This window comes from Polypterus senegalus, chromosome 5, assembly GCF_016835505.1.
Source record: "Polypterus senegalus isolate Bchr_013 chromosome 5, ASM1683550v1, whole genome shotgun sequence".
Lineage (NCBI taxonomy): Eukaryota > Metazoa > Chordata > Cladistia > Polypteriformes > Polypteridae > Polypterus > Polypterus senegalus.
In genome coordinates this window covers 9526372-9543092 of record NC_053158.1, presented here as the reverse complement: position 1 = coordinate 9543092, position 16721 = coordinate 9526372, and the positions used below count along the sequence as shown (strand labels likewise).

Genomic DNA, 16721 nt, shown 5'->3' with positions numbered 1-16721 from the left:
CGATCATCCACCACTGTTGTCTTCCGTGGACGTCCAGTTCTCTTTGTGTTGTTGAGTTCACCAGTGCTTGCTTTCTTTCTCAGGATGTACCAAACTGTAGATTTTGCCACTCGTAATATTGTAGCAATTTCTCGGATGGGTTTTTTCGGTTTTCGCAGCTTAAGGATGGCTTCTTTCACCTGCATGGAGAGCTCCTTTGACCGCATGTTGTCTGTTCACAGCAAAATCTTCCACATGCAAGCACCACACCTCAAATCAACTCCAGGCCTTGTATCTGCTGAATTGATAAGACATAACGACGGACTTGAACACACCTGCCATGAAATAGCCTTTGAGTCAATTGTCCAATTACTTTTGAGCCCCTGAAATGAAGGGATTGTGTTCAAAAAATGCTTTAGTTGCCTCACATTTTTATGAAATCGTTTTGTTCAACCCACTGAATTAAAGCTGAAAATCTGCACTTCAACTGCATCGGAGTTGTTTCATTTAAAATTCATTGTAGTAACATACAGAACCAAAATTAGAAAAAAGTTGTCTCTTTCCAAATATTTATGGACATGTGTGTGTGTGTATATATATATATATATATATATATATACTCAGCAAAAAAAAGAAACGTCCTCTGACTTTCAACTGTTTTTACTTTCAGTAAACTTAATGTGTAAATATTTGTATGAACACTAAAAGAGTCAACACCATAAGACATAAACTAAAAATGTTTCACAATGTGTCCCTGAATGAAGGGAGGCTCAAAATCAAAAGTACCAGTCAGTATCTGGTGTGGCCACCAGCTGCTTGAAGTACTGCAGTGCATCTCCTCCTCATGGACTGGACCAGATTTGTCAGTTCTTGCTGTGAGATGTCACCCCACTCTTCCACCAAGGCACCTGCAAGTTCCTGGATATTTCTGGGGGGAATGGCCCTAGCCATCGATCCAAGTCGATCCAACAGGTCCCAGACGTGCTCAATTCCTTCGACGATAAACACAAATCCGTCCATCACCCCTGGTGAGACAAAACCGTGACTCATCAGTGAAGAGCACTTTTTGCCACTCCTGTCTGGTCCAGCGAAGGTGGGTTTGTGCCCATAGGCGGCATTGTTGCTGGTGATGTCTGGTAAGGACCTGCCTTACAACAGGCCTACAAGCTATCAGTCCAGCCTCTCTCAGCCTATTGCGGACAGTCTGAGCACTGATGGAGGGATTGTGTGTTCCTGGTGTGACTCGGGCAGTTGCTGTGGCCATCCTGTACCTGTCACGCAGGTGTGATATTCGGATGTACCGATCCTGTGCAGGTGTTGTTACACGTGGTCTTCCACTGCGAGGATGATCAGCTGTCCTTCCTGTCTCCCTGTAGCGCTGTCTTAGGCGTCTCACAGTGCGGACATGGCAATTTATTGCCCTAGCCACATCAGCAGTCCTCATGCCTCCCTGCAGCATGCCTAATGCACGTTCACGCAGATGAGCAGGGACCCTGGGCATCTTTCTTTGGGTGTTTTTCACAGTCGGTAGACAAGTCTCTTTAGTGTCCTGCGTTTTTAGAACTGTGACCTTAAATGCCTACTTTCTGTAAGCTGTTAAGGTCTTAACGACCATTCCACAGGTGCATGTTAATTCATTGATTATGGTTAATTGAACATGCATGGAAAACATTGTTTAAACCCTTTACAATGAAGATCTGTAAAGTTATTTGGATTTTTAAAACATGATTGTTAAAATACACAGTCCTGAAAAAGGGACGTTTCTTTTTTTGCTGAGTATATATACACATATACACACACACACACACTGAGTATACTCTATACATAAAATATATGTGGACTTACCTTACATAACTGAATAACCTTTATGGCACAATAACAATTCAATACATTTATGGTCACTACAGTATTTGGATTTAATAATCTTCATGTGGGAAAAGGCTGACTTGCATAAATAAGTAGAGCCGAATAATGCAGTCAAGGAGGCAGCACATTTCATCATGTTTGGGTACTTTCCCTCTGTGAGTTCCAAAACTGTCCAAGAGCCCCAGACCTCAGCTGAATGTCATCCTGTAGTGTCAAAATCTCATCCTCCACTGTAGAGGAGTTTTAGGTGAAACAGCGTTGCAATTTCTGATGCGAGTGAATCACCCTCAACATCTTCCCTAAATGGATAGCACTTAAATGTAGCGATTGGCTCAAGTAAAGTCTGACAGACAATTTTCAATCTGCTCTGTGTAGTGGATGCTCTCAAGTTGCACTCATGCCTTCCATTGAGTCTCCAGCTCTGACACGAGGTTTTGGATGTTCCCCAAATCAAGGCGCTGTAGCTTTAAGGACAGATGTTGCATTTTTCATTTGAAAGCATTAACTGAGCTAATCATATTGACCATATTGGTTTTGTCTTTTCCTTGCAGCTGTACATTAAGCTCATTCAACATGTTGGTCAGATTGGAAAAAAAATGCCAAGTCTAGCGGCCATTGATCGTCATTAAGTTGCTTGTATTCTGCATGTTTAATGACAAAGAGAAACTCCTTTTTCTCTGGCCAGGGGTCTTGAAATCTCAGCAGGAATTTCTCCCTAGCCATCTGCCTTAACAAATTTGAATTCAGCTGAGTGAAAAATGACGGCTGTCTGATTAACTGCGGTTTTGGTTCCCTCTATTTTCTCTTTCTCGGATCGCTTTTCTGAAGGAAGTCAGTTTCGTAGTTTTTATGAACAGTTCCAAAGTGCCTTTCCACATTTTCCTTCTTTGGAATAGCAATGATAGATTGACAGATCAGACAAACGAACTTCGATTGTCACATTGTGAGAAAAAAATCCTCTTCCAATTCCACAACCAGCCCATTCCCTACCCAAACAATTTTTTTTTAAATCCCTTCTTTAGTCAATATAAATTGGAAGGCTAACTAGATCACAGCCGGAGTTTTGCAGTAGCTCACGTGTTTGATTGTGCAAGCGGGATGACCAGTGTGTTAAAAGAAAAGAGATCTCAGACTGTATGTCAATCAAGTGGCAAACGCCATTGGGAGAATATTATAGAATAGAGTAATGTTTAAAAAAAAATTTTTTTTGAATGTGACGCGATCTACCTGCACTACCTTTGTGATCTACCGGTCGATCGCATTGGGCACCCCTGATGTAAAGGCAGCGTTCTGTGCTCTGATATCAAATGTTTCATTTTAAAATGAAGAACGCAAGACTATGGTTATCCCAAAATATAATGCGCAATCATAGTTTCATTTACAAGCCAAAAAGAGTTCGTAGAGCAAAAGTAAATCATTTAAATGCCAGACACTATGTATAAACTTAGGTTCTGTGCTCCATTGACTGCTGAGTCTCTGCCTTTAGCTTGATGCTTTGGGAGTTGTCATTACAAATAAATGGTAATCGTTATACTAAAATATACTCAAAAAAAAATACATTCTTACACTGTTAAGCTAAGACGACAACTTCATAGAGCCCTCCAAGCTAAGATGAGGCCGGGATTTGCTTTCTTGCTTAGCTGGAACTCTGAATTTTGTTAATAAAGTTAGGAAAAATAATTGCTCTTCACACCTTCACTAAAATGACCCCTGTACACAAACGGTGCACATGACAGACAAAGAAATTAATAAGCAACTGAAATAAAAGTCAAAGTCATCTCATTAGGACATAATAAACAGACACATTTTACAAAAAGTATGAAAACAGTTTATTAAACTTCATCAAGTACTTAAAATTCAACATCATCATGAAGGCTTATTGTTATTTACAAAAATTACAAAAATATGTCTACTTTACACTTCCAATAAAAATGCTTGAACTTTAGCAATTAGTTTTCTCCTTCCGTCTCTCATCCATATACAATGCATTCCTATAAAATGTTAACGATTCCAAACACTTACTCTCTACAAGAAGTGTGTATTTTCCACCCGGCACCTCACATATTTTACATTTGCTGAAAGTCCTTCAGGACACCAGTGAGCTTTTTCATTTTATCTTCCATAATTTTTTTGCTGTTAGCGGTTTCTTGGAGAAGCTGTCTCATCTCCTCTTCTACTTCATATACCTGAAATTAAACAACAGAAACAATTTATTTCTTTTATAGCCCAAAATCACACAAGAAATGCTGCAATGGGCTTTATTTAACCTCATAAATGCAACACAAAAGTACAAACAACTTTGTTCTTGTACAGCACACCTCACCATGATGAAGATGCACCAATGCTACCAATTCAGTACATTCATCTACTGGGATGTGTAAACTTAAACATTTCAACATAACAAAATTATTGTTAGCATTATTTATTTAACCACCAGTAATGGCGCACCGTGCAGTGAATACACTTGACGTGAGCATTCCTAGTTTCCATCCACTTTCTCTGTACGTTTAGCATTCGTTTGCTCAGAGGTTGATGCACTTGCTGCTTCGTGACCACCTCTTCTTTCTTCCACCCTAGCGGCCCACTTCTTCTCTTCTTCCGTCAGCATCTTTTTGCATTAAAGCTGATTAAGTCAGTGTTTGTGTTGCAATTACTTAGTATGTTTTCCTTAAATTTTTCACTTAAGCTGGCACTTAAGTCTTCAATCTACCTCAAGAATGATTTAAGATATGAAGAGGTAGAGAAAGTGATGGCGAAGGTGGTAGTGAATGAGAACGGTGCCCGTATGCATGCACTGCACTGCTGGCTACTGCCAAGAGTTGCTTCTACAATAAAATAAAAAGAGGAATAACCTTGGAGGTCAATCATCACCCAGAAAGTGGATAGTAGATGTCACGTAGTATATGCGTACCAAAGTTTCAGGTCAATCGGTCCAACAGTTTGCGAGCTACAGGTGATTTAAAATCCTGGACATACAAACGGACAGCCACGGTAGCGTTTTATAGAAGAAGATCTGACAATTATATTGCAGTAAATTGGAGGGAGCAGCGAAGGAGAGAATTAAAACAAAAACGATTGCCACTATGAACAAAGCTGCAAGTCCTCTCTCTGACACAGCAACACTGAGGACTGTCAGGCAATGAATTACTTAGCACAAGTCTGTCCTTTATAATAACAGCAGTATCTGTGCACAGCATCTCACTGGACAGGGACTCCGTAGTCAGAACCTTTCTTTCTTTTGGATTTTCTTTATGTATTTTCATTTGCCTATGTCACAAATCACTTCTTTCTTTCATTCTTTCTTTCTTTCTTTCTCTATCCACCCATCCATCCTGAAAATGGCACTGCAGGTGCTGCTATGGATGCAATGAAGACTTGGACAATAATCACACTTCCTCTGATCATATATGGGACCATTTGTGAGTGTGAAAGAAAAATTAGACTTAGAGGTAACACAGTCATTTAGGGGCTGCTCCTGCACAGTATGGAGACCTGAGTTCGCTTCCCGGGTCCTCCTTGCGTGGAGTTTGCATGTTCTCTCCTTGTATCTAAGTGGGTTTCCTCCCACAGTTCAAAGACATGCAGGTTAGGTGCATTGGCAATCCTAAATTGTCCCTAGTATGTGCTTGGTGTATCGGTGGGGGTGCATGTGTGCTCTGCGGAGGGCTGGCATCCTGCCCGGGGTTTGTTTCCTGCCTTGCGCCCTGTTGTCAGCTAGCTTTGGCTCCAGCAGAAGTGACCCTGTGTTAGGATATAGCGGGTTGGACAATGACTGACTGACAGTCATTTAGGATAAAGTATTTTGATATGCTTTCCATATTAAAAAATATAGCATTCATCTTAAAAAAATAGCATAAAGGGTTCATATACGTCATAACCTTTTCAGGCACACCAGGAAGCCACATAAAGGTCAAGTGAACAACAAAGACAAAGATGCAGTACATAAAGTATACTAAAAGATGACTAAGAAATCAGCAGATGTCCTATAAAGAACCAGAATGGACAGTTGTTACATACACAGAAATTTCAAGGGTGGTGGCTCAACCCAAAGGGTATAAGGAAAACCAGAATATAATAAAATACTTTAATTTTATACAAGTCATATGGGTGTAAACCAACCAACCAGAGTAAAGTGTATGCATTGATTGACACTGTATGTAAATTCAATCTACTCTCTATATATAAAATTCCAAGCCTAAAAATGCAACAATTTTGTGCAATGATTTTATGTGATGTTTTTTTGTCACACTTTAAATCGGGCTTATTTTAAAACCTACATATATATGTTTGGTATAATTCTTTTCAGAATTTTCAGATTCTTATTCCGTTTTTAAATTATAAACTAAAATATCAAGAAAGTCGTGGTTTTTATTTTTGATCGAGTAAACTTTCTTTCACAGAAACAAACTATTAAAAAAAAATATTTATAAAACCAATGTTTGTATTTAGGTGATTTAGGTAGCTGAAGGTCGAGTTACGATGACCCATTGCATATCACTTTAGTTTTCACGTCATTTAAAAAAAAAAAAAAAAAATTTAAACCCTATAAGAATGTCAGTTAAAACGAATGGATCGTTTATTTAGTTTGTTATAAATACTCATTGAGTATAGTGGATCTCCGTTTAACGGGAATACTCCAATCGGTAAGAGACTAAATATTTTATTCTCATAAATAATTAATTTTTCTTTTACATATTTATAGAATTTCGTGATTTTGACTCCAATAAATAATAATTTTTCTTTTGTACATTTACAGATTTTACTAATATTCTGGCCGCACCTGGGGGTTGCCCCCCTAGTAGTTTATAAAATGAACCCCCACCCTTTGTGTTTTGATCATTCTGACCAGGCTGTAAGAGACTGCAGTGAAGGGTGCTCCCTCTAAAGCACGGGTGTCGAACTCCAGACCTGGAGGGCTGCAGCGGCTACAGGTTTTCATTCAGACTCTTTTCCTAGTCGGTGACCTGTTTTCACTGCTAATTCACATTTTAATAGCCCTGTTAGAAGGATTCAGTCCTCTGAATTGATTCGTTTCCTCATTAAATGGCAGCCAAACAGAAATGAGATGTGAAACGAGCCAACAGGTGACCAGCTAAACTGGGGCTTCAAACTCCAGCCAGTTTCTTAATGAGAAGCCGATTCTTGCTGTTAATTAAACCCATTATTTAAATCCACGGCTTGTTGTTGCTCTCGTTCTGCCACAGCTACCATTTCCAAAACTGTTGATTTTCTGTTTTTCATAAGAACATCGTCAAAGTGTTTTGGTGAGTTGAGAGATCAACCTTACTGAGACCTTCACCTTTCTTTATTTTCAGACATTATGTGATGTGGCGGCTTGTTTTGTGTCTCAATATTGTTTGGCTGCTAATTAAGGAAAAAGAAAGAACTAAAGGGCCTGAGTCAAGTTAATTAAAAAGAAGTAATTAGCAGCAAAAACTGGTCACTAATTAAGATGGTTAGAATGAAAACCTGCAGCCACTGCGGCCCTCCAGGACCGGAGTTTGACACCCCTGCTCTAAAGCATTTGCCAAGGAGTAATTACATGACACAATGAACAGTTTTGTCCTGCCTGATTACTGACTCAAAAAGGTTTACCAGACTTGTCCTGTCAGAGGATAAGTTTCTTTCTTTAAATAATATATTTGATTTCTACCACATGAGTCAGGCTGCTTTCTGATATAACACAGAATAAACACGGTGGCACTGCTTGAACACTGGCCATTTTCTTCAATCCATTCACCCAAGACATAGCAGCATTTGAAGCTGTGCGGAGGAGAGCTGCCTGGTGCATCCTAAGACTGAAGAACATGTCTCATTTTGACAGGCTCAGAGTGGCATGAGGACAGGCTTGAGGAGACTGTGTGGGGACCTAATCCAGGTCTTCAAAATTCATACAGCCATTGATAAAACAAATCCAGCAAAATTCTTTCAACTAAATGGTAAATCATGTACTCAAGGGGACCAGTGGAAATCTTGCAGGAGTGGATTTAAGACTAAATCCAAGAAGCACTTTTTTATGCAAACAGAACAAGCTACTGAGATACATAGATGAATCAAAAAGCTAATTAAACAGTAGGGGTATAACGGTTCAGTTCATACCTCGGTTTTGAAGTCGCAGTTCAGCACGTTTTCAGTACAGTGAAGGAAACAAAAAAAAATATATACACAAAACATTAAATTTCTTATTCTTTTGTGAGACTTTTGAACTCTTTGGAAACCATCCCCGACAGGGTGACACGACGAAGCGCGACTGACATGTCTGTCAGGGGCAACGGTAAGCTCACCGCCTCCTCGTGCAACGTGTTTGTCGCCCGATAAGAGATGCGGGCAACACTATAACTTGGCCAGTGACCTGGCCCCAACCCTGCCCGTTTGCTGCGTCTGTGTGTAATAGAGTGGTAGCTCCCACTGCAATAAATAACCCTGCTGTTCCCGTTTCAAGTTGAATAAAGCCGGTTTTCCTGAAATCCTTAGACTCAGTCTCATCTTTTGGGTGCAAGGCAGCAACTCGCGCATCACAATTTATTATAAAAAATAGTGTACACTATATGCTTATACAGTGATAAACTGACCATTTCCTGAACACATGCAAATAAAAGCACATACTATTCTTTCTTTAAAAAGACATACTTATACCTAGGTATTATTTTAAAAAATAGTATCTGTTAATGTTGCTGCAACCTACTAACACAATTTAGTGCTTCTGAAGGTTATCAAATAAATAATAATAGCAACAATAATAAAATACATAAACAGTATAATAACAAATAAAGATCCACTAAAGTGCAGCATATAGAAAATTATTGATTCACTAGCTGTGTAAGTCTGTGCTGTAAAATGCCTGGGGTCCTAGAAACAATTGAAATTGTCAGAAAAAACAAATGAAATGTAGAGATGTCAGGTAATTGAAAGGAACTACCATCGGAGTCTCTCCTGGGAGGATTCATTTTGCCGATGTGCTCGCCTCGCTTGTGAATAGAAAAGTAAAAGGGATACCGTTTTCCTGATGTTATCGGCTAGGCGGCTTCGTTTTGCCAACCTGCTGGCCTCGCTTGTGTTATTAGTGGCTAAGCAAGTTTTCTGTTTCCTCGGAGGCGGAACCCTTACCCCGACTCCACCTCGCACTTCCGGGCCGGACAGACACACACACACATTTCCACGCGTAGACATTTATATATAAGATTCTTTTCTCACTTTTTTTTTATGAAAAATAAATATGTCCATATTATCTACATAAATGGCACATCTCTTTTAACTAACTATGTCTCCCGCAGTTGAAAGAACCCTCTTGCTTTGGGCAGAGGTGGCAGGTACAATAAGATAGCGTTTTGCCAATATGGCAATATGAGGACATGTGGATTCATTTTTCCACATCAGTGGTGAGAGCAAGGGCTGATGCCTCGGATAAGTCGGGCACAACTATAACTTGCACTTGTTTATAAATGGTGGGTATAACTTGACAGCTGAAATATGGGTGAGAGGGAATGTCTTACCAGAGTTCACTCACTTTTACCATATGTTTAAAACCTTAAGTAACCAGTTGGGGGCACCACTGAGCCCCAAATCCCAGACCCAATAATACCCAACACAGTCACAGGTTCAAATAATGGATTCCTTTAATCCAACACACACACACAAACAGTGAAACACAGCCCAAACCATACAAACAATAAAGCTGTGTGTTGCCGCTGCCTTCCGACTCTGACTCAACTGGAGGAAGCTGGACGGCTTCCTTTTATGTTGGACCTGAATGGCGGAAACCCTACTAAACAGGTAGTCCCTCTCTCTGCAGCGCATGAAGGTGGTACCCAAGGACCCCGATAGGGCATCCATATCGGGTCCATGCCAGAGGAACACTGCCATCTACTGCACCGGGGGGAGGAACTGCTCTTGACAAACAAACTCCCCCAGTCCCTCTATTCATCCTTCACCCCAACTGGGATAATAATCATGTCTCATCCCAGCTGGGTTATGCCTCTTTCCATGTTGTCATTCCATTATGGCCTCCCGGCTGGCTAAGTATCCACCCTCTATCCCAGTCCATCCATGATGGCGCTTACACTGTACATTGGGATGCGATAAAAACACCTATGGCATTTGTTATTACTTTTATCTGGTCTAAATTAGCAGAGAGAAGTTGAATAAATGTCACAGGAGGAACTGTTTGCACTCCACTCTAATTTTCCTTGTACTGGTGATATTCACATTTGGATGATGCCCTCTCAAATGAATAATGATGTTCAATATACTGCCAGAAACATACCCTACTTCAGTTGAACAATGCCGGCACGCTGCTTTCATCTTATCCATCCGACTTTGCCCACTGCTGCTGAAGTTCACTGGAAAACCAAAATGTTCCCAAACAGGAGAGCTGAAGGGTATGGCAGGACTCCCAAGCTCTGGCTTTGCGGTGAACATAATTTCAAGGCTATATCAATGAACATACGCTAATTCACTTGCTAAGTTACGACTGTTATGGAGCCGGAGAGGAAACTGAGTTTTTAATTTTAGAAGGTGCACTGCATCTTGTCAAATATCACTTTATTCGCTATAGTTTCAGTTGATTGGCCATCAGAGCATAAAAAAAAGTTACGTGCATGGTTAAAGATAGATTACATTCACTCGGATCACAATGCGCACTGAACTGAATATCATGTACCAGATGGCACGGTACAAATACATGTGCCGTCACACCTCTACTAAACAGACAAGCTTGATGGACTGAATGGTCTCCTCTTGTTTGTCAGATTTCTAAGTTGTTACAATATAATAATAATAATAATAATAATAATGCATTTTATTTATATAGCGCCTTTCCCATGCTCAAGGTGCTTCACAGAGTCTTTGAAAAAAACAGCAGGGTATATGTAACATTGGATACAAATGTTTTCCTGAATAGAACAATGAAACAGATAACAAAGCAATAAATAGAATAAAGGACAATAAACCAGAGTAAAATACTAAATTCAATGCTAAAAGAAAAACCTAACAAATAACCTAATTTTTGATATAAGAGACACACAAATTATTCTGAGCACCTGGACAGAGAGGTCAACTGAAAGAAAGGGCAGAATGTTAAGTTGAAAGCCTTCCTAAAGAGATGAGTTTTAAGTTGTTTTTTAAAAGAATGAATGGAGTCGGCGGATCTCATTAATTTCGGGATTTCATTCCAAAGTGTAGGTGTTATGGAGCTGAAGGCCCTGTCACCCATAGAGTGCACGTTAGTGTGAGGCACAACAAGATTACCAGAATCAGAGGACCTTTGTGGGCAGACAGGCACATACTGATTTAGAAGGTCGCTGATGTAGTCCGATGCAAGGCCATTTAAAGCTTTGTAGGTTATTAATGGAATTTTATATTCAGTCCTGTAAGACACAGGGAGCCAGTGAAGGTGAAGCAGGATGGGTGTGATGTACTCACTGTTGCTGGTTTGTGTCAGGACTCTTGCAGCTGAGTTTTGAATCAACTGGAGCTGTGATATAAGATTAGAAGGGGCACCTGCCAGCAGTGAGTTTCAATAATCGATGCGGGATGTGATTATATCAGGGACAACTTTCAGCATTAGGAGAGATGAGGAGGAGGAATGAGCGAAAAACGGGATATGTGACGGAGGTGAAAGTAAGAAAGTTTCTTAATGTGGTTTATATGGGCGGAATAAGAAAGGGAGGAATCAAAAATGACACCAAGATTCCTTGCATCAGAAGGTCTGATGAGATCGCCATCAACAGTGACTGTAAAGGAGCTCATTTTCTTAAGTTGCGCTTTAGTGCCAATTTGCAGGAGTTAAGTTTTGTTGCAATTTAATTTTAAAGAGTTCTGCTCCATCCTGGTTTTAATTTCACTGAGGCAAGTTGTGAGCTGAGAAAACTCTGATGAAGTTGCACTTTTGACATTGAAATAGAGTTGAGTGTCATCTGCATAAAAATGATAACTCAGTCCATAGCTACAAATAATATGGCCAAGGGGACGCATATAAATACAGAAGAGAAGTGGGCCGAGGACAGAGTCCTGAGGAACTCCTTGTGTGACTGGCGCTGTGCTGGATCTGCTGTTGCCAACTCTTGCCTATCAGTCAGATTGGACTTGAACCACTGCAGGGCAGTACCAGAGATACCAGGCATGTTCTCCATTCTGGACAGTAGAATATCTGACCTGAGTGTCAAATGCTGCACTGAGGTCTAACAGAATTAATATGCTGGTTTGTCCAGAGTCTGCTGCCGTAAGTAAATCAACTGTGTTGCGCCCTGAAACCAGACCGAATCCACTCTAATCCACTTACACCAACGGTCCAAAGGTTTACAACACCTCAGTTTTTCTTCAAATTTAATCAGATGAAAACCTTAAATGGTGAAAAGGTAAGCAGTAAGCTGCCAATGGTTTAAATTTAGAGTTTAGGTAGGAAAAAACTACAAAAAGGAAATTTCAGAATATTGCAAATGGGCCTTCTTCAGGAAACAACCGATAGATCACAACCTACAGATGTTCTGCAGCAATTAAAGTAAATTAAACATTGCAAGCTGAAGCAAACAATTTGTGCAAGTGTCCCAACTTCTGTTGAATACTGAAAAATCCAATGACTGTCTAAAAGCAGAGTTGGAACGGAATGTGTTCTGATCTCACTATTACGTGGTAATAGATATTCAGGCAGCTAAACTCCTCCCTTGATCAATAAGACGACCCGGAGACTGACTTGACACAAGGTGTACAAATCTCCAGTTTATTAATAAAGAGCAGGTGTGAAACTACAAGTAAAAAAAATATAATATTCAGCATGCAAACATTTTGACAACAGATTTAAACTACAAGCAGCAGTACAGAACGGTAATATAAACTTACCGGCTATGCTACCATAGGACTAAACAGTCAGAATGAACTTCACTCTATGTCTCTATGTGTCCGTGGCAGATACATTACCCACATAGAGAACGCCCCCCTCTAAGGCGGCTCAGGAAGGACAAACATTACAGAGCATGCATACCTGAACACAACAACCACCCACAAATGGAAATGCTCAATAATTAGGCACTTTACCCTTCCCAACAAACATGACAGAATGTGTTACTACACCCTCAGAAGTACTACAGTGGAACCTCTAGATACGATCACCTCTGTATACGAGAAATTCAAGATAAGAGGAAAGTATGAGCGAAAAATTCGGATCTAAATACGAGCATTTGCTCGCGTAACGAGCCACGAGCCAGGCTGTGGTTATGCGTGACGTGTTTCCCGATCCACCTCGACTCGGGGATTGACCCAAGCTGACGCTGCCAGCCCGTCAGCTCACTCAGTGTTCCTTGTTCTCCCGTAGCGTGAGGATCTACGCGTTTGTGCGCTTGTGATTTCATTGTTTCGCTGTAGCAGTTCGCTGTACAGTAATCCCTCCTCGATCGCGGGGGTTGCGTTCCAGACCCCCCCGCGATAGGTGAAAATCCGCGAAGTAGAAACCATATGTTTGTATGGTTATTTTTATATATTTTAAGCCCTTATAAACTCTCCCACACTGTTAACATTATTAGAGCCCTCTAGACATGAAATAACACCCTTTAGTCAAACGTTTAAACTGTGCTCCATTACAAGACAGAGATGACAGTTCTTTCTCACAATTAAAAGAAAGCAAATATATCTTATCTTTAAAGAAGCGCTGTCAGGAGCAGAGAATGTCAGAGAGAGCGCTCGCAAAGAAAAGCAAACAATCAAAAAATCAATACATGCTTTTAAGTATACAGAAGCACCGAGATAAAGCGGCATTTTGTAGAAGAGCGTCCGTGTCCTCTGTGCAAACAGCCCCTCTGCTCAAACCCCCTCCGTCAGGCAGAGAGAGTGAGAAAGATAGAGAGAAGCAAACAAGCGCCACGCGGGAAGCATATCTTATAGCATTGAGGAGTTTTAGTTAATATGTAATACATGCTCTGATTGGGTAGCTTTTAAGCCAACCGCCAATAGCATCCCTTGTATGAAATCAACTGGGCAATCAAACTGAGGAAGCATGTACCCTAAATTAAAAGACCCATTGTCCGCAGAAAGCGGCGAACCAGCGAAAAATCCATGATATATATTTAGATATGCTTACATTTAAAATCCGCGATAGAGTGAAACCGCGAAAGTCAAAGCGCGATATAGCGAGGGATTACTGTATAAGCATATCCAAAAATATCGCGGACATGCAGATGGAGAATAGGAGACGATTGCCCTCAAGAGGGGAGAGAGAGAGAGAGAGAGAGAGAGAGAGAGGAGATGCGCGAGCGAGAGATAAGGAGAGAGAGAGAGAGAGAGAGAGAGAGAGGCACGCGCGAGCAAGAGAGATAAGGAGAGAGAGAGATGCGCGAGCGAGAGATAAGGAGAGAGAGAGACGCGTGCACGAGCGAGAGAGATAAGGAGAGAGAGTTGCGCACGAGAGAGAAGAACCATCAGCTCAGTTATGCTCACATGACGCTCAGCAGACAAAGTGTATCCATACTACTTGTATTGCAAGACATCGCTCGTTTTATCAAGTCAAAATTAATAAAAAAAAAAAAATTAGCTCGTCTTGCAAAACACTCGTAAACCAAATTACTTGCAAACCGAGGTTCCACTTGTATATATTATTTATCAGTGTTATTTGTTAGGAAAATTGATTTTTATGTTGATATTTTTGGGGGTGCGGAACGGATTAACTGGATTTCCATTATTTTCAATGGGGAAGTTTGTTCTAGATACGACAAATTCGCTATAAAAGCTCAGTGCTGGAATGAATTAAACTCGTATCTCGAGGTTCCACTCTTGGATAATATTACTCTGTAGAAAGTTGTAAATTCCAGTGATAATGGCAAGAAAATTGCAATTAACAAATGAAATGAGACAGGGCATTATTACCCTTAGAAGTGTAGGACTTTCATTTAGAGAAACTGCAAAAAAAATCTAAGTGTCAGTGAGTGTAGTGGTGTCCCACACAATCCAAAAGGAATTGGAAACTGGAAGAAACTATGATAGGAAGAGACCTGGCAGATCCAAAGTCACCACCCAATCAGTAGACAAGTTTCTGAGGGTCACCAGCTTGTGTGATCACAGGAGCCTCATAGCACAACAGCTTCAAGCACAGCTTAACAGCGCAGGTCGAAAAACCCAAGTCTCGGTTTCTACAATGTGTGGGGAGACTTTGCGCTGCAGGTTTCACAGGGTGAATGGCAGTAAGAAAGCCATTCTAAAAAGGAAAAAACAGGGCCTTGAAATACTGACTGTGGACTAATGCAGACTACAATGAAGTCTTACAGACCAATGGATCAAAATTTGAAATCTTTGGTTCATCACGCAGGTTGTTTATACGCCGTTGGGTTGGTGAAAGGATGGTTCCTCAGTGTGTAAAATCAACTATCAAACATGGAGGAGGAAGTGTGATGGTCTGGGGTTCTTTTGCTGAAGGTGAGTTGGTGACTTGCACAAAGTGAATGACATTCTGGATCAAAAGGGTTACCACAGCATTTTGCAGCACCACGCAATACCTTCTGGTCTGCGCCGCGGCACTCTGCTTCCTCACAGGGGCACTGTGAAATATTACAAAATTTTCACAATGTTATTTCCATTTTCAATTCAATGTGATAGGACGCAACATCTAGTGGACCTGGTGCAATCCAGTAACTCACTTAGTAGTAACTGTTTGTGGAAGCCTCTACATATGGTTACTAGATGGCGCTCTACAATAATTAAGTTTCTCAATTGTTTTAGTAGTCTGTCGAAATTTCTTGGTACTTTGCGCTTGTTTTGGCGCAGTCTTAATGTTGAATTAGTTTTTTGGAGATTGTATCAACTGTATATTGTTACGATTAAGTCAAGTGAGGTTTTTGAAGTATTTCTTCTTGTATGTATTTTTAAAAATGGATCTTTTTACTAAACAGTAATAAATTGTAAAAGTATCACTGCTGATGCTAAGGCTCAAGACTTGTTTGAGATCCTTGATACTTTTGTAGCCAAAAATAATTTGGAGTGGACTAAGCGCATTGGTGTCTGTACTGATGGTACTCATTCAACAGTATGTCCGGCTGTTATGGAGGATTGTAGGCACTTATTCGAAGCAAAGCCCCCGATGCACTTCATCCCACAGATCCCTAGGGCGGACTCCTTCACAATCGGACCCACTCTCCCATTCAATGGGCACGATCTGTCCCATGAGCACTTGTCCTTTTTCTTTCGCCCCAATGCCTCGCTCTTGCTCTCGCAGCCTTTTTCCTTTTCATCTTTTTTTTTCCTCTCCTCCCTCATGTGCAGGTGTGACTCACCCCAATTACTCCATCAACTCACCGCGGCTGCACGATCACACCCGTGGAGACTGACATGGCGAATGGATTTTTTAAAAGCTGCCAATCTTTCGTAGCTGTGGACCCACTACACCACAATCCCACTAATTATAATTAGTTGAATTTGTTCAAATACATTTTTTTTTGATCTTAAATACATGTTTTATTTATTTTTACTTAACCCTTTTTTTTTTTAAAAATTATAGGCTAATTCGCAAATTAGAATTTGATGGCGTTCTGGTGTGCCTTGGGAAAACATGGATTCAGCAAGTGCACCGAGAATCGAAAAAGTATGGGAACCACTGGTCTAGTAGGTCAGGAGTTCATCCCACAGCAAGACAATGAGCTAAAACATACCTCCAGGCTATGTCAGAAATATATTAAAAGAAATGAACAAGGAGGTACACTTCAAAACATAGTCTGGCCTGCACAGTCTCCAGAATGAAACCCCACTGAGTTAGTATGGGATGAACTGGACGGAAGTGTGAAAGGGAAAGCAACCTACAAGTGCAACAAATTTGTTGGAAGACCTTTCTGACTAGTATTTGATTTCCTTATAGAAAGAATGCCATCTGTCAGTTTGGCTGATATATCAGCAAAAGGTGG

At 40.6% G+C, this 16721-nt stretch overlaps 1 protein-coding gene across 3 annotated transcripts in view; it reads right to left on the bottom strand.

Moving 5' to 3' along the window:
• Positions 1-3650: 3650 nt before the first annotated feature.
• Positions 3651-16721, bottom strand: part of lrrcc1 (leucine rich repeat and coiled-coil centrosomal protein 1) — a 98370-nt gene continuing 85299 nt past the window's right edge. For all 3 annotated transcript variants that reach the window (XM_039754323.1, XM_039754322.1, XM_039754324.1), the window contains exon 20: positions 3651-4031. In XM_039754323.1, coding sequence (XP_039610257.1) covers positions 3912-4031 — 120 coding nt within the window. In that variant the 3' untranslated portion in view covers positions 3651-3911. The remainder of the gene's footprint in view (positions 4032-16721) is intronic.